The sequence below is a fragment of the Scylla paramamosain genome, unplaced genomic scaffold (assembly GCF_035594125.1).
Source record: "Scylla paramamosain isolate STU-SP2022 unplaced genomic scaffold, ASM3559412v1 Contig128, whole genome shotgun sequence".
In the NCBI taxonomy this organism is placed as follows: Eukaryota; Metazoa; Arthropoda; class Malacostraca; order Decapoda; family Portunidae; genus Scylla; species Scylla paramamosain.
In genome coordinates, this window is record NW_026973793.1 from 65,001 (window position 1) to 82,500 (window position 17,500).

Below are 17,500 nucleotides of genomic sequence, written 5' to 3' on the forward strand. Positions count from 1 at the left end.
TGTGTGTGTGTGTGTGTGTGTGTGTGTGTGTGTGTTTAGAATGTGTGTCTAATCTTAGCTTCTCGGGACAAAGGAAAAAAAAACAGCCAAATTTTGTGTGTTGAGAGACAAGTGGTTTAATTGTGGAGGTGTGTTAAGAGTGAGAGTGAAAGTCCTGTGCTGGTTCACATCGCGGTGAGGGAAGGGAAGGGAAGGGACAAGGCTAAATGGTGACCAATGATAGAGACTTGCAGATCAGGTAGGAAGCATCAATTTAATAAAAAGTGTGTGTGTGTGTGTGTGTGTGTGTGTGTGTGTGTGTGTGTGTGTGTTTTAGTCGTATATTTATGTAGTTCACGCTTGTATGAGGAATAATTATGTGGAAATAATTACATTTTTGTTGACGTGTTCCGGGATCATTGAGAGAGAGAGAGAGAGAGAGAGAGAGAGAGAGAGAGAGAGAGAGAGAGAGAGAGAGAGAGAGAGAGAGAGAGAGAACACCTCTTTGAGACGGAAATTCTCTCTCTCTCTCTCTCTCTCTCTCTCTCTCTCTCTCTCTCTCTCTCTCTCTCTCTCTCTCTCTCTCTCTCTCTCTCTCTCTCTCTCTCTCTGTCTCTCTCCCAGCAGCCTTCCTCTTCATCCAGTGTAGTGTTCACAGTGTCACTGAGACCAGTAGGTGGCAGCCCTTGTATGATACACCTATTGAAATCCACTTGTCACTCATAATGTATTTGTTGCCCCTGGCTGGTGTCCCTCCTACATTAATAACAATAATAAAAATAATAATAATAATAATAATAATAATAATAATAATCTTTTAAAAGCTCCAATGACTCGCCACTAACAGCCTGATTACTGAGTGTATTCCATTCATTGATTTAAGTGATAGTGTTATTAGTTCACTTTGAGCAACTTAGACAAAAACATTAATAATAGTAATAATTAATGATAACACTGGTATAAGTAATAATAATAATGATAATGATACTCCAGATAATTACCTGTTTAGAGAGAGAGAGAGAGAGAGAGAGAGAGAGAGAGAGAGAGAGAGAGAGGTGCATGATGAATGAACTCCGGTCTTATTAATAATACCTATATATAACTCTCTCTCTCTCTCTCTCTCTCTCTCTCTCTCTCTCTCTCTCTCTCTCTCTCTCTCTCTCTCTCTCTCTCTCTCTCATGATATTTCAATGATTTTTTCCAAACTTGTATCATTTATTTGTTTATTTATTATTTTTACTTTTCAATTTCATCTCTTGATATAAAAACGAAAAAAAAATATTAGCATAAGTTTTTTCAATTAAATACATGTGTGTGTGTGTGTGTGTGTGTGTGTGTGTGTGTGTGTGTGTGTGTGTGTGTGTGTGTGTGTGTGTGTGTGTGTGTGTGTGTGTGTGTGTGTGTGTGCCTGCATAAGCACTCCCACTCTCTCTCTCTCTCTCTCTCTCTCTCTCTCTCTCTCTCTCTCTCTCTCTCTCTCTCTCTCTCTCTCTCTCTCTCTCTCTCTCTCTCTCTCTCTCTCTCTCTCTCTCTCTCTCTAAGCTGCTGTGAATCCTCCTGAAGTGTGTGTGTGTGTGTGTGTGTGTGTGTGTGTGTGTGTGTGTGTGTGTGTGTGTGTGTGTGTGTAGTCTTTAACAATAAGATAGAGAGAGAGAGAGAGAGAGAGAGAGAGGTAGGTAGGTAGGTAAGATAAACAAATTCTCTCTCTCTCTCTCTCTCTCTCTCTCTCTCTCTCTCTCTCTCTCTCTCTCTCTCTCTCTCTCTCTCTCTCTCTCTCTCTCTCTCTCTCTCTGGTGGGGTAAGCGGATAGGTCAATTAAGCTAATGAGTCAACCTGGTTATTGAGAGAGAGAGAGAGAGAGAGAGAGAGAGAGAGAGAGAGAGAGAGAGAGAGAGAGAGACATATCAGGTCTCTCTCTCTCTCTCTCTCTCTCTCTCTCTCTCTCTCTCTCTCTCTCTCTCTCTCTCTCTCTCTCTCTCTCTCTCTGGTTATTGAGAGAGAGAGAGAGAGAGAGAGAGAGAGAGAGAGAGAGAGAGAGAGAGAGAGAGAGAGAGAGACATATCAGGCTCTCTCTCTCTCTCTCTCTCTCTCTCTCTCTCTCTCTCTCTCTCTCTCTCTCTCTCTCTCTCTCTCTCTCTCTCTCTCTCTCTCTGGTTATTGAGAGAGAGAGAGAGAGACCCTGATGTGTGTGTGTGTGTGAACTGAACTGAAAGAATTAACATATGAAGAAATGTTTGAGGAAATGAAGCTGCCAACATTGGAACAAAGAAGAGTGAAAGAGGAGATTTAATAGTAATCAATGTATGCATCCCTTTCACTTCTTGCACCTCCTGAATTGCTGAAATTATAAAAAAAACCTAAAATACAAAGTTGATGTGGTCTGTATTAATAACAAAACCACTTTTTCCTTTTTTAATGTTCATTCACAAAGCTTACAGAACACTGGTGTACCAAACAAAATTATTATTATTATTATTATTTTTTGCTGAAAAAAATATTGTGTATATAAAACTATATTTTTGCTTTAATTATCCATCCTTGAACTCCTTTGGAACTGGCCTTGCACCCCCTAGGGTTGCGAGCACCCCTGGTTAAGAACCACTGACCTAAATGAAGGGCACCAACTTCTAACATCTACTTAACAAAAAATCTTTTAATCTTGGAGTGCTGAATGGAATGACAAGTTATTGTATTAAATCAACACATTTTATAGGAATATGAAGAGAGAGAGAGAGAGAGAGAGAGAGAGAGAGAGAGAGAGAGAGAGAGAGAGAGAGACCTGCTTCTCCTTCATTGTTGAGTGAGATGATTAAAGTGTGAGATGTTTATCCTGACATGCAAGCACTACACGCTTGTTGTGGTCAGAGGAGCCCAATGGAGAAGATGGGATAAGTGCATAAGCGGAAGTATTAGAGATGAGGAAAAGATCAAGACTGTTAGGCATATCTTCAAGGCAGTCAAGAATATGAGTAGGGTGTTGCACCAGTTACTCTAGGTTGTGGAGGATAGCAAAGGCTAGTTCACCAGGATGGTCTGTGAAGGGAGAGGAAAGCCAATGCTGGTGATGAACAGTGAACTCTCCAAGAATATGGAGATCTTTGCCAAAGGGAAAAGAGTCAGAATGTGCTGCACTTTGGAAGTTAAGTAGTCAAAGAATATTTTTATAGTCAGAGGAGTTTTGGTGAAAGGTATACAGCACATATCAATTTGATTCCAGAGTGACTTTGTAATTGTAGATAAATTTTGGAGAATTTGGAAGATTGAAGAGCATGGACATGAGAGTAAGTTGTGGAAAGAAAAGATAGAAGTGAATTAGTCAAGCAAATATGGAGATTTGAATCTTGAAATTTACATAGTATTCATTGTTATTCATTTGGCATCTTTTTTTCTCTTGTAGGGTGTTGATGATAAGCTCTTGGGAAAATGACAATCCACAGAGGACATGTCTGTTGTCAAAATAACAGGTGTACTTCTTACATTGAGTGGGTGGTCAAGAGGCCCAGGAGCTTTTCTCCGGTGAGTAATGTTTTGATGATGGCCAGTAAATAAACAAAATATGCCAAATTACCATATTGAAAAGCTGTATGTTATATATTCTGTGCTTATCTTTCAGGTGTAAAGGCTGCTGCAGATCTGTAGGACGGTGGAGTTTCCTGACACAAGCTGAGGCTAAGCTAGAAGGACCTACCTTAAGGTCCTTTGAGATACCAGGAGTTGTTTCAAGAAAGCATGGCACCAGTGACTCTGAGAATTCAGAAGAAGGTGGTGTCTTTGTAAGTCCAGAGCCTGAGGATACTCAGTCTCAATGGCGAATGAGGTTAAGAGAGACGGGCGAGTGAGCAGAGCCCCTCTGAAGAGCTACGTCCACGCAGAAGGAAGGGAAGTGAAAGATGGAGAAAGGACACCACCACCACAGTAGCCAGATGGATGCCAGTGAGGAACCCTTTGTCATTCATACTCCTCTTATTAACAAACAAAAGGTTAAAAAACAAGCTACTTTGTTTTCAGAGTCTACATTGTCATTGTCACTATAATATCAATAGTAGTTTTAGAAATATATATATACACACACACACACACACACACACACACACACACACACACACACACACACACATTCATTCATTTACCATTGTTCATAATAAAGGTGTTTCTTAGAGTGAGCAGTGAGAGGTGAGCAGAGGCAGCAATGGGCCACCTGAGAAATCATATTAAAAGAGCTAGGAAAGGACTAGATATTGATAGGCAGACAGGCAGGGCAGTTAGTTGTGGGCTGAGCAACAGAGAGCATTGTTTATATCTGCTGGTAGTTACAATAATAACATTTGGGCCCAGTATTCTGAACCACTTTGCTCTCTCTCTCTCTCTCTCTCTCTCTCTCTCTCTCTCTCTCTCTCTCTCTCTCTCTCTCTCTCTCTCTCTCTCTCTCTCTCTCTCTCTCTCTCTCTCTCTCTCTTTTTTTAAACAAATGTTTACAGAAAGGCTTAAAATTCCACATTGAGTGTGGAATTATTTAAAAAGCCTATGATAGTATTTTTTTACAGGAATAACACTATACATGCTTAACATAAAGATTATAATGTTAATACAATAAAATAGTAAAAATTTAAAGCGCCAGTGGGGACAGGTGCGTGCTACGCCAGCTGTGGGCTGCCAGCTTCACCTGGTGCGTGGACATGTCCTGCACTTGGGGCGTGGCCGCCAAGTGGCCACGGCCGCTCTCTCTCTCTCTCTCTCTCTCTCTCTCTCTCTCTCTCTCTCTCTCTCTCTCTCTCTCTCTCTCTCTCTCTCTCTCTCTCTCTCTCTCTCTCTCTCTCTCTCTCTCTCTCTCTCTCTCTCTCTCTCTCTCTCTCTCTCTCTCTCTCTCTCTTTACCCTCTTTTCCTACATTCCCCTCTCCTCCTCCTCCTCCTCCTCCTCCTCCTCCTCCTCCTCCTCCTCCTCCTCCTCCTCCTCCTCCTCCTCCTCCTCCTCCTCCTCCTCCTCCTCCTCCTCCTCCTCCTCCTTCACCCACAGAACATCAGCAGCACCTTTAAGTCCACCATCAACATCACACCTCAAAACACACCCAAACACACCCAAAATCCTTAAAATACACCAAGAAAAAGACACATAATTAATTAATGAACCTTTTACCTACTTTATTATTATTATTATTATCATTATTATTATTATTATTATTATTATTATTATTATTATTATTATTATTATTATTATTATAATTATTTTATGCTTTGAATCACATCATAAGGCTCTCACTCACTCTCACATACACACACGCACGCACACACACTCACCGTCACTTCCTCCCACAGCACTTATTCCATTACCACGACGCGATGCACAACAGGGTGAAAAAAATCCTCAAAGAACGACAGAAGGAAGCCGAGGACTCCTTAGTGGCACACCTTCAAGTCTGCCTTCCCTCAGCTGTTCAACATATTCATGGCCTTTGTGACTTTGGCAATCTTCCCTGCAGGCCTGGCGGGTATGTTTGGGGCTGGGAGATGCTGGGGAGAACTGGGAGGAGCTGGGAGGGGCTAGATGCTGGAGAGGAGTGGCTGAGATGAATTGGAAAGGGTTAGGATAGGTTGGGATGAATTTAGATAGGCTGAGATGGACTAGGAGAGGCTGGGATGGACTGGGAGAGGCTGGAATGGACTGGGAGAGGCTGGGATGAAGAAACATTTCAATATATTTCACCTTTCTTTCTCTTAACCCCTTGATCCTTATAAATATGTGTTGAATCCCCTCACTTAACAAGATATAAATCACTCAGCTCTCCCAGATTAGTGAGGTTTAATTTTCCCTCTAATATCCCTGTCTCTCTCTCTCTCTCTCTCTCTCTCTCTCTCTCTCTCTCTCTCTCTCTCTCTCTCTCTCTCTCTCTCTCTCTCTCTCTCTCTCTCTCTCTCTCTCTCTCTCTCTCTCTCTCTCTCTCTCTCTCTCTCTCTCTCTCTCTCTCTCTCTCTCTCTCTCTCTCTCTCTCTCACAGGTCAAGCCACACACTCACTCTCTCTCTCTCCCTCACAGGTCAAGGTATGGGAAGCATCACCCCTTCACCCCAGACACCCTCCCCACACCCCAGGCCCCACACACCCCTGGGGAGAGGCAGGAACACACCCCAAACAGCTGTCATGTCTCAAAATCAAATCAAAGGGAATTTTTGAAGACTTGGGGTTCAGACAGTGGTACCCCTGCTTCTCCCCCAACCCCACACCCCGGACGCCCCTCCATGCCACCCCGTGGACACCCTGGGGGAGGCTGCCGCACCCCATGCACCCCACACACCCCATGAATGCCGACAGTGGGTGCCCAGAGTTGCATCACAAAACGCAAGCCTGGACCCAGTTGACTTCACACAGTCTTCTCAGCCCTCCCACAGCCTTTGACAGCCTCCCACAGTGCATCACAGCCTCCTACAGCATTGGATGCCAGAACACAGCACACCAATCCTTCCCACAGTGGCCAGAAACAGCACACAGCAAAATGGTTAACCAGAATGAACAGACACACGAACTGACACACATAGACACAGCGCCAAACGCCATAGAGCCAACGCACAGCATCCCACAGCAGCCAGGGGGACAGCACAGCATCACGGACTCCCCAGACACCCTCAGAACACCACAGCACACAGCACAGGATGAAATATTAAGCTTAGCCTTTGCATCACCTGTCATAAACAGCACTGGGGGAGATGACAGCACACAGTGGCACACAGCAGGGACCCAGGGACTAGTGAGGACTGAACAGCAAGCCACAGCATCACCACACCCTGTGGATGCTGTGAGGGAAGCAGGACGACCACACACAAGGCACAAGATTGAGAAACGGACAGAAAGAGGAACCATCAATTCGAAGGATCATTTTAAAACAAGACTCATAACTTCTGCTGCTACTTCTGCTGCTACTACTGCTACTATTACTGCGGCTACTGCTATAGGGGGTGCATCTGTGTCCTCCAGCAATATTTACCAGTGTATCGAGACTTAGACAAGACTTCACCATTAAACAAGATGAAAATCTCGGAACAGGGAAGGAGAAAAATAACTCGGAGAACGAGAAGGACAAGAGGAAGGCGCGACACTGACACACAAACGCACACACACACACAAAACGGAAGCCACTACAGGCTTTAGACCTCTCATGTGACTCTGGCAACAGTGATCCCAGTGTTACCAAACCCCTGTGTGACTCTAGGAGCGCGGACAGCTGGAAACAAGGGCTGGGGAGGCCGGGAGTGAGGTCAGGGGTCACAGGAGAGGGAAACAGTGCTCTTCCTCTTCCTCCTCGCTGCAGTTCAGGTCACCACAGCCTTGCCGCAGCCAGCCACACCCACCACGGGCCTCCACACACCCTCACGCAGCAGTGCCAAGGCTGGACACAGCACTGCACAGCCCAGAACAGTCTATGCCTAATTCTCTAGTCATTTATATTCAGAATTTAAGTAAGTTTGGTGGGTTGTGTCTATTTTTGTTATCATTATTATTATTATTATTATTATTATTATTATTATTATTATTATTATTATTATTATTATTATTATTATTATTATTACTCATTTCTAATATAATCTTTCCTCTCTCTCTACCACCACCACCACCATCACCACAGCCCCCCTTGTGAGGACAGCGACTACCACCACCACCACCACCACCAGCACCAGCACAGCCAAGCAGATGCAGACACAGAAGAAAGGTTTGTAATAATAATAATAATAATGTTTAAAAATAATCAAATTGAAAATATTGAGATAAAAAGGAAGATTTCTCTCTCTCTCTCTCTCTCTCTCTCTCTCTCTCTCTCTCTCTCTCTCTCTCTCTCTCTCTCTCTCTCTCTCTCTCTCTCTCTCTCTCTCTCTCTCTCTCTCTCTCTCTCTCTCTCTCTCTCTCTCTCTCTCTCTCTCTCTCACACTCCCTCTCTCCTGCAGATAAGATCACATGACCTCTCCCACACCCTTGACCTGACCATGTAACTGGCCAGGACCATACTGAGGCGATCTGAGAGTCTCCTAACTTCTCTGCCCCAACCCAGCGGCAGAAATAGCCCAAGAAGTAGCCCAAATGTAGCCTGCCATAAGAGATAGCCCAGTAGCTAAAAAAAATAGCCCAAAGATAAGGTTGCCCAAAAAATAGCCCAAAGAATGTGGTTTTTTATGTTTTATTTATTTAGTTTATTTATTTTAATTGTAAAGGAAGTTAAGAATTTTTTTTTAAGTCAGTCAGTTCTCTAAGTCAAGAAAGGTGTGTGTCAGTCAGTCAGTCAGTCAGTCAGTCAGTCAGTCAGTCAGACAGACAGACAGACAGACAGACAGACAGACAGACTTATGCCATTGAGAAAATGACATTAAGCTCTAGGCTATTAAAAGTAGATTTGATATTTGAGAGAGAGAGAGAGAGAGAGAGAGAGAGAGAGAGAGAGAGAGAGAGAGAATAATAATTGTAGTATGTGTGTGTGAGAAACATGACTGGCTGCCCAGATCACCCTTTGAGGCAGCTGATTGGTTGACAACTTGGTGCTTGTATCTGATTGGTCACCATGACTTAGATGTGACACGTGATTGGTTGGAATTACTACTGTTACTGTTATTTTTAAGTTCTGACTAAGTGTAATGGGAAATGTTGTGTTTCTGATAAGTTTTTTGGTCATTTTCAAGTTTGGCTGAGTTCTGACTAAGTTCTGAATTTAAATGCATTTTTGTGAAGATTTTTAGTCTAGGAAAGTTTGGCTAATTTTTTTTTTGAAGTTCTGAGTGAAAATGTTGTGTTTCTGATAAGTTTTTAAGGTCATTTTCAAGTCTGGCCAAGTTCTGACTAAGTTCTGAATTAAAATATTGTGTTTTTGTGAAGATTTTTTGGTCTAGGAAAGTTTGGCTAATTTTTTTTAAGTTCTGAGTGAAAATGTTGTGTTTCTGATAAGTTTTTAAGGTCATTTTCAAGTCTGGCCAAGTTCTGACTAAGTTCTGAATTAAAATATTGTGTTTTTGTGAAGATTTTTTGGTCTAGGAAAGTTTGGCTAATTTTTTTTAAAGTTCTGAGTCAAAATGTTGTGTTTCTGATAAGTTTTTAAGGTCATTTTCAAGTCTGGCCAAGTTCTGACTAAGTTCTGAATTAAAATATTGTGTTTTTGTGAAGATTTTTTGGTCTAGGAAAGTTTGGCTAATTTTTTTTAAGTTCTGAGTCAAAATGTTGTGTTTCTGATAAGTTTTTAAGGTCATTTTCAAGTCTGGCCAAGTTCTGACTAAGTTCTGAATTAAAATATTGTGTTTTTGTGAAGATTTTTTGGTCTAGGAAAGTTTGGCTAATTTTTTTTAAGTTCTGAGTCAAAATGTTGTGTTTCTGATAAGTTTTTAAGGTCATTTTCAAGTCTGGCCAAGTTCTGACTAAGTTCTGAATTAAAATATTGTGTTTTTGTGAAGATTTTTTGGTCTAGGAAAGTTTGGCTAATTTTTTTTTAAGTTCTGAGTCAAAATGTTGTGTTTCTGATAAGTTTTTAATGTTATTTTCAAGTCTGGCCAAGTTCTGACTAAGTTCTGAATTAAAATATTGTGTTTTTGTGAAGATTTTTTATTAAGGAAAGTTTGGCTAATTTTTTTTTGAAGTTCTGAGTCAAAATGTTGTGTTTCTGATAAGTTTTTTATGTTATTTTCAAGTTTGGCCAAGTTCTGACTAAGTTCTGAATTAAAATATTGTGTTTTTGTGAAGATTTTTTTTATTAAGGAAAGTTTGGCTAATTTTTTTAAAGTTCTGAGTCAAAATGTTGTGTTTCTGATAAGTTTTTTATGTTATTTTCAAGTTTGGCCAAGTTCTGACTGTTATAATTGAAAGTATTGTGTTTTTGACAAGATTATAAGTGTGAAAGTTTGTGTTAAGTTCATTGCAGTGAAAGTTGATGTGTATACTTAAGTTATTCACTTATAGAAACTTATAAGGGCATAAAGGTTACATTGAAAAAATTAGAGGAATAAATGTTTACTTATTTTGTATTGTGAGAGAGAGAGAGAGAGAGAGGTCAGGTGCCTTCTAATGATAATGATGATGATAATAATAATAATAATAATAATAATAATAATAATAATAATAATAATAATAATAACTAGTATTCATACCAAAATATCCATCCATAGAAAATATTCATGTTTTTACTATTATTATTATTATTATTATTATTATTATTATTATTATTATTATTATTATTATTATTATTATTATTATTATTATTGCTGCTGCTGCTACTACTACTACTACTACTACTACTACTACTACTACTACTACTACTACTACTACTACTACTACTACTACTACTACTACTACTACTACTACTACCACCACCACCAAACACCACCAATACACTCCCACCACTACTACTACTACTACTACTACTACTACTACTACTACTACTACTACTACTACTACTACTACTACTTTTTCCATGCAATTAGGCATATTAGGATCATCATCATCAGTAGTAGCAGTAGTAGGCCTAGTCATTACACACACAATAATTCATAATAAACTTGTATATATATTTTTCTGCATATTTCAATTTCTTATTTTATTTATTCCAATGATTTTAACTAATACACTCCATGTTTAGACCTATGTGTGTGTGTGTGTGTGTGTGTGTGTTAGGTGACCCAGCATGACCTCTCATTGTGACCTCTGCTGTTTGAGTCAAGTCTGGTGAGAAATTGATGTACACTAGCATTGAAACCATTGGAGATTCAAATAAGCTAGGCAGTGTTGTGTTGTGTTCAGGGTGTTCGGCTAAGAATTAAAATTGTGTTTCGGATAAGCTGGCCAGTGTTGTGTTGTGTTCAGGGTGTTTGGCAAAGGAAAAACTGTATTTGGGATAAAGTGTGTGCATTTTTGGGTATTTGGTGTAGGGTAAACTGTTGTATTTTGGGTAAACCAGCAGAATATTGGATAAAGTTGTGTTTGTGATGAAAGAAATTGTGTGTAGAATATTTAGGTGAAAGATAAGCAGTGTTTTTTAATTAGATACAGAAGTGGTGTGTGTGTTTTTTTGGTGTTTGGTAAAGGATGAACTGTTGTAATTGAAATGGTGTTGAGGATTGTGAAAATTTTGTTAAACTTATTTCATAGTATCTAATTCTTTTCTGTGGTCTTCTTCCTCCTCCTCTTCTTTCTTTCTTTCTTTCTTTCTTGTGTTCCTTCCTCTTTCCCTTTCTTTTCTTTCTGGTGTTCCTTCTTCTTCCTCTTCTTTCTCTTGTCCTTTTCTTTTTCTTGTTCCTTCTCCTCTTTCTCTTCTTCCTCTCTTCCTCTTCCTTCTGTCTTTTTGTTGAGTTTTGTCTTCCTTCTTCCTCTTCCTCTTCTTCCTTTGTTGTCTTGTCTCTTCTTCCTGTCTTCCTCTTTTAATTTACTGTTTTATGTTCCTCCTCCTCCTCCTCTTCCTCTCTTTCATTCTTCCCCTGTCATCCTCTTCACTTCTTCATTCTTCCCCTGTCATCCTCTTCACTTGTCTTCCTTTAATTCATATGTACCTCCTCCTCCTCCTCATCATCCTCCTCTTTCTCTCTTCCCTGTCTTTTCCTCCTCATCTCCTCATCATCATCCTCTCTCTCTCTTCCCTGTGTGTTTTCCTCCTCATCATCCTCTTCCTCTCTTCCCTTTGTCTTTAAGTAAAATTCAGGTTTGTCTATGTTGTTATTATTATTATTATTATTATTATTATTATTATTGTAACATTCTAAACTTTTCTATAAGGATTAAATTTTGATATATTGACTTAAAGTTTTTAATAATTATTTTTTGAGTCAGAAAGGAGAGAGAAAAATAATTGAATCTTAACCCTTTATTTTCTTAATGTCATAAACTTTTACAGAACATAGCATTTTCTTCCTCTGATGATGTCCGTCTGTCTGTCTGTGTGTGTGTGTGTACGTACTGCAGGGTGCTGGAGACACGCACAACCTGAGGAGACAGTGAGTGTTAAAATGGGCGGGGTGCGGGCCTATATTGGTGGAGGGGGCTGTGGGTGGTGACTGTGGGTAAGTCAACATACTGTGGGGGACATACTGTGGGGCTGTGGGCTGTGAGAGAGAGAGAGAGAGAGAGAGAGAGAGAGAGAGAGAGAGAGAGAGAGAGAGAGAGACTACTACTACTTCATATTCTTTTCTCCCTTTCTCCTCGTCTTCCTTTCTCTTCCTCCATTCCATTCCTATAACTCTCTCTCTCTCTCTCTCTCTCTCTCTCTCTCTCTCTCTCTCTCTCACAAAACACACACAGAGGAAGAAGAAGAAGAAAGATGAGCAAGAAAAACAATAAGAAAAAATAAAACAAAGAATCACACAAGCACACAATTACAAACATGCCCCTTCCCAGAACACCCCCATCACCCCATCACTCCACACACCAAGTCAACCACCACCAGCGTGTACTCTCTCGTCCCCAAGTGTCAGATCCCACTCGAACTTGGCAGAGAGGTGGTCCTTGAAGTGCTGAGCCTTAAGGACCAAGGCAGGTTGGCGGAGTTGTCCTTGATGTTGGTGAAGAGAGCGTTGAGTGCAGAGGCAAGGAAGTTGTTGGACTACAATGTTGATGAATAGGTCTTCAGGGATCTGTGGGGAAGGAAAGGGTTAAGTTAACGTAATAGAGAGAGAGAGAGAGAGAGAGAGAGAGAGAGAGAGAGAGAGAGAGAGAGAGAGAGAGAGAGAGACAACTTTATATATAGAAAGACGAAAAATATAGTGTAGGACCAAGAGGAGCTTTGCACACAACTGCAGCCCCTCCAGCAGCAGCACCTCTGCCTGGCACAGATGCTCCTCCACACACCTCCACTGGTCCCAGCCATCCCACACCTGTGCCACCAAGAAGCTGACGAAGGCCACCTGGAGCTCTGCCACTAAGCTGTCCGGCCTGCAAGAGTAATCCGAATCACAATTTATTTAATACTGTACGTAATTGTGTGTGTTGCTACTGGTGTTACTAATGCTATTATGCTGGTGTTAAAAAATATACAATAATTACTACTACTATTACTACAATTAGAGAGAGAGAGAGAGAGAGAGAGAGAGAAAAACAGACAGACAAAGAGAGAGAGAAGATATTGAGAAGAAAAAGATAGAAAAGGAGAAAATAAATATATACTAAAAATTTCATAATAAAGAAAATAAGTACTACTACTACTACTACTACTACTACTACCACCACCACTACTCACCATACCAATCATCAACTTCAAACTGTAGGAAGAGTCAAGACTATATTCTGTCTTCACTAGCCCCCTCTCTGTAGGTTCTGGTGGGGGGCTGGGTGAAACAAAATATAGTCCCTTCCCTCGGCTTCATTTCTGGGAGCTGTGGGTGGGGGGTGCTGTGAAGTGGGTGAGGTAATGGGCTGGGGGTCTAATGGGTTTGTGGTGCTGTGTGGGGCTGTTTGTGAGGCTCCTGTGATGTTTGAGAGGCCTGTGGAAGCTGTGTTGCTGTTCTGGTGGTGTATGAAGGCTGTCAGGGGCTGTGGAGGGCTGTGAGGAGGTGGAGAAGCTGCTGTGTGTGTCTGTGTGTCTTGGGAAGATCTGAACCCAGGAGGTGGAGGGGCTGCTGTGTGTGTCTGCGTGTCTTGGAAGACCTGAACCCAGTGACAGGTATTAATTTTGCTGCCGAACAAACTCAACCTCGAAAATAAGGAGAGAATTAATGGTTGATAATAATAATAATAATAATAATAATAATAATAATAATAATCTATCTGAATTAATGGCTGATAATATAGTAATAATAATCTGTCTGTCTGTCTATCACTATATCAAGCTGGTAATCCCACATGGGGAGGCTCAGTCAAGACGCACACACATACACACACACACATGGTAGTAGTAGTAGTAGTAGTAGTAGATGATAGATTCTACTACTACTACCATCACTACTGCTATTGCACACCCAAGCTCAGCCAACGCACAAACGCACAAACACACAAACCACCATCACACTGGGTTGTAAGTGTGAAGGAGGAGACCCACCTGTATTGAAAACGCTGGACAGAAACCTTTAATTCAAGACACAGGAGGAGGAGGAGGAGGAGGAGGGGCAAAATTTGTAGTGGAGCAGGAAATGGCGGCCGTGCTGGAGCCAAGAATTAGCCAAAATTTTGCGCAGTATAACTGAACGAGAATGAAAGACTGTCCAATCATTAATTTCAAACTACAGGAAGAATCAAGACTATATTTTGTAACTTCATGAGGATAAATATTCAGTAAGGAGCAAAACTCTTCTCACAATACAATTTGTATACAAGTCTTCATTTACAAACTGCTTACTACAAAATTTCCAAGCAAGCCTTCTGAGGGTTTAGGCAAATGAGGGCACAGAAAACACTATTGCCAAGAATTTTAACAGGTTGTATGAAGTAGTCAGAGGGTGGAGGAGAGGGAGAAACAAGCCCTGAATCTTAAAAGGTAGAGTTTTTAGCAAAGGTCTGAGCAAGGAGTTCAGCTTTAGAGACATGTGTTAGCAGTGGAAAATGCCATCGCCAAGAATTTTAACAGGTAGCATGAAATAGTCAGAGGGAGGAGGGAGAAACAAGCCCTGAATCGTCCAAGGTAGAGTTTTTAGCAAAGGTCTGAGCAAAGAGTTCAGCTTTAGAGATAGATATGGTAGCAGTGGTGCCATCTGGTTGAAATAAAGGAGGGAAACAAGAAGAAGCAAAGTTATTGGAAATATTTTCAGCTTGGTGCCAGAAGTCACAAGGGAAGTTAGATATTGAAAGATTCTGACACTGTTAATGAAGTTTTGGCTAGTTGGAGAACAGACTTGGCATGGTTCCAGACAGAAATATAAAGTGCATGAGATTCCTGTGATGGACGGCTTAAGTACCTTTTGTGGGCCACCTCTCTATCATGTATAGCACGAGAACAAGCTGTGTTAAACAAAGATCTGGAAGGTTAAAAAACAGTGAGGAATGTACACCTCCATGCCAGACGTTACTAATACGATTACTACTACTACTACTATTATTACCACCTCCACACCTGACAGCGGGATCATCCACTTCAGTTCTGTCTCCTCCATGTGCTGAGTGAGAGAGATCCACTTCTTCCAGGACTCATGTGGATAAGGGCCAAGGAATCTATCCATCTGCTGTAAATTTGAATGGATTCTCTCCACTTCATCCACATTTGGTTCTGTTGGAAGTGAAGAGAGAGAGAGAGAGAGAGAGAGAGAGAGAGAGAGAGAGAGAGAGAGAGAGAGAGAGAGAGAGAGAGAGAGAGAGAGAGAGAGAGAGAGAGAGAGAATCATCTTAAACAAAAATAATGAATACACAAAATAAAAAAAAAATATATATAAAAAAAATAAATAAATTCATCCACTTATCCACCCTTCTACCCATCCACACACACACACACACACACACACACACACTTATTCATCCACTATCCTCATAATGCCTAATAACAACCTCTCTGGGGCGGAAGAAATGGAAGAAACCTGTATGTGGAGCTATGTCCCCTTGGAGGCTGACTGCACTGTGGAGGAGGAGGAGGAGGAGGAGGAGGAGGTGGTGGTGGAGGTGGAGGTGGAGGTGGAGGTGGAGGTGGAGGTGGAGGTGGTGTTTGTAAGGCAGCAATGTATGTAGTTGTATTTCACGGACTCTCTCTCTCTCTCTCTCTCTCTCTCTCTCTCTCTCTCTCTCTCTCTCTCTCTCTCTCTCTCTCTCTCTCATTCCTCTAAACCACTCGCTGACATTCCAAAAGTGTGGCGCCTTCCAGTGCCAGATGCCCCCTGCTGTGACATGCCTGCTGGGGAGGGTGTGTGGTTAGCTTAGGTTAGGTTAGGTTAGCATGGTTAAGTTAGACTAGGTTAGATTAGGTTAGGTTAGCAAGGTTAGGTTAAGTTAGGCTAGGCTAGGTTAGGTTAGAGATGAAGTTAGGTTAGGTTAAGTTAGGCTAGGCTAGGTTAGGTTAGAGATGAAGTTAGGTTAGGTTAAGTTAGGTTAGCAAGGTTAGGTTAGGTCAGGTCAGGTCAAGTTAGGTTTTTGTTAATCCATGACTATCATTAGCAAAATATTATTCATATGAGAGAGAGAGAGAGAGAGAGAGAGAGAGAGAGAGAGAGAGAGAGAGAGAGAGAGAGAGAGAGAGAGAGAGAGAGAGAGAGAGAGAGAGAGAGAGAGAGAGAGAGAGAGAGAGAGAGAGAGAGAGAGAGAGAGAGAGAGACCTTGCCACCACAATGTTCACTGATACACTTCCTGCCACTTCAGACAAAATGGCTTTCCTCACCAACGTGTACTCCCGCAGGCCACATCAAGGACTACCAAACCCACTCATTGCAGAATAGTGTCACCATCTGGGCTCCACACACACCCACACACAAACACACACACACACACACCATTAATATATTAGGTACCACACAAAATATGGCTTTCAATGGACCTAATGGGGGTTAAGACACATTGTTTAAACACTTAACTATTAATTAAACACTAACCGCTGTCAAATTGCTTAAATAACAGAAAACTATGGTGAATATTGCGATAGTGCCGTGCAATTCTTCTTAATAAAAGTATCAGACACATCACATCAGACCCTTTACTTAAAATACTTAAAATTCGACTCTGCAAACTTGAATAATAAGTAGATAACTATTATACATTATCACAGGCAGGTTAGATGACACAAGCATTAATATTTACCCACAATACATCCTACAAGTCATCTACAGCTTTCAATACACCCATATACCAAACAAGACCTGATATTCATTTCTTTCATCGTATATAAGAAAGTGGTTTAATCTCCCATCTTTTCAAATTAAGCCAGACTTTTCATCAGCAGGATCACCCATCACAAGTTTCCCATCCTATTCCTTACCCCAATCCTTCCCTGTTACCTAATATAACCCATACTCTCATATATAAAATGATAGAAGGGTGTTACGCCATGTTCGACCCGCCTACCTGTGGACAGCCAGCCAGCCAGACAGACAGACACACATGTTAAATTATCTGGCGGCCTGGTATAGACAGACAGACATGCACATGTTAAATTATCTTGTAATATTAGACTGTGAGGATAAGAATGGCTACTGAGTCTATCTCTGGCCTGTACCCTAGACAAGTGTGTTACAGTCAGTATATCACTGTTTTCACCTCCACAAGTGCTCCACAATTACATGACACACCTGAGTCTCTATACACGCTGTGGGAGTGCCGGCCAGGTGTGTAGGTAGGCAAAAATATGAATAATCACATCACACAGGCTGCAGGAACCGCACTGGAGAGAATGTTTGGGTCTCGGTCTGGGCCTCATCAGCTGATGCAAATGGCGCCGTCTTTCTATGCGTGTTTTCAAGGGTCACGGGAATAAATAGACGTGTTTTTAATTATTTTTTCCCCTTAGTGGTGCAGGAACATTGTTAATTTATTGTTAGAATCATAAAATCCCCTTGAAAAATTGAAAACTCCAGCAAGTTTCCCCCATAGCCTAAAAGGTGCGAGGACCAGACGCTCTCTTATGGAATATAAACTCGCTCTCTCCATAATTATGGCACAGAGATCTCT

The 17,500-nt window shown here is 41.3% G+C and overlaps 2 protein-coding genes and 1 long non-coding RNA gene across 19 annotated transcripts in view; 2 read left to right on the plus strand and 1 right to left on the minus strand.

Moving 5' to 3' along the window:
* LOC135099428 (uncharacterized) overlaps window positions 1-11,728 on the plus strand; it is a 31,441-nt gene extending 19,713 nt beyond the window's left edge. The window contains exons 3-5 of the mRNA XM_064001761.1: window positions 6,012-7,428; window positions 7,596-7,679; window positions 7,912-11,728. Coding sequence (XP_063857831.1) covers window positions 6,012-6,974 — 963 coding nt within the window. The 3' untranslated portion in view covers window positions 6,975-7,428; window positions 7,596-7,679; window positions 7,912-11,728. The remainder of the gene's footprint in view (window positions 1-6,011; window positions 7,429-7,595; window positions 7,680-7,911) is intronic.
* A 52-nt stretch (window positions 11,729-11,780) lies between these two features.
* Window positions 11,781-17,500, minus strand: part of LOC135099426 (uncharacterized) — a 25,314-nt gene continuing 19,594 nt past the window's right edge. For 3 of the 17 annotated variants that reach the window (XR_010267932.1, XR_010267939.1, XR_010267931.1), the window contains 2 exons: window positions 13,164-15,122; window positions 12,593-12,859 (listed from right to left, as the gene is read on the minus strand). Coding sequence is in view for 3 of the 17 variants with exons in the window: in XM_064001759.1 (XP_063857829.1) it covers window positions 12,361-12,561; window positions 12,776-12,859; window positions 13,164-13,175 (297 nt within the window). In the remaining 14 variants the exon portion in view is untranslated. Of the gene's footprint in view, window positions 11,915-12,356; window positions 13,104-13,163; window positions 15,123-15,426; window positions 15,735-17,121; window positions 17,305-17,500 lie in introns of those variants that run through there. The other 14 variants (XR_010267935.1, XM_064001758.1, XR_010267941.1 and 11 more) reach the window with 13 other exon arrangements.
* On the plus strand, window positions 15,743-16,122 carry LOC135099430 (uncharacterized). Its single transcript, XR_010267946.1, has 2 exons — window positions 15,743-15,821; window positions 15,869-16,122. It is a non-coding gene; the product is annotated as an uncharacterized LOC135099430 (long non-coding RNA).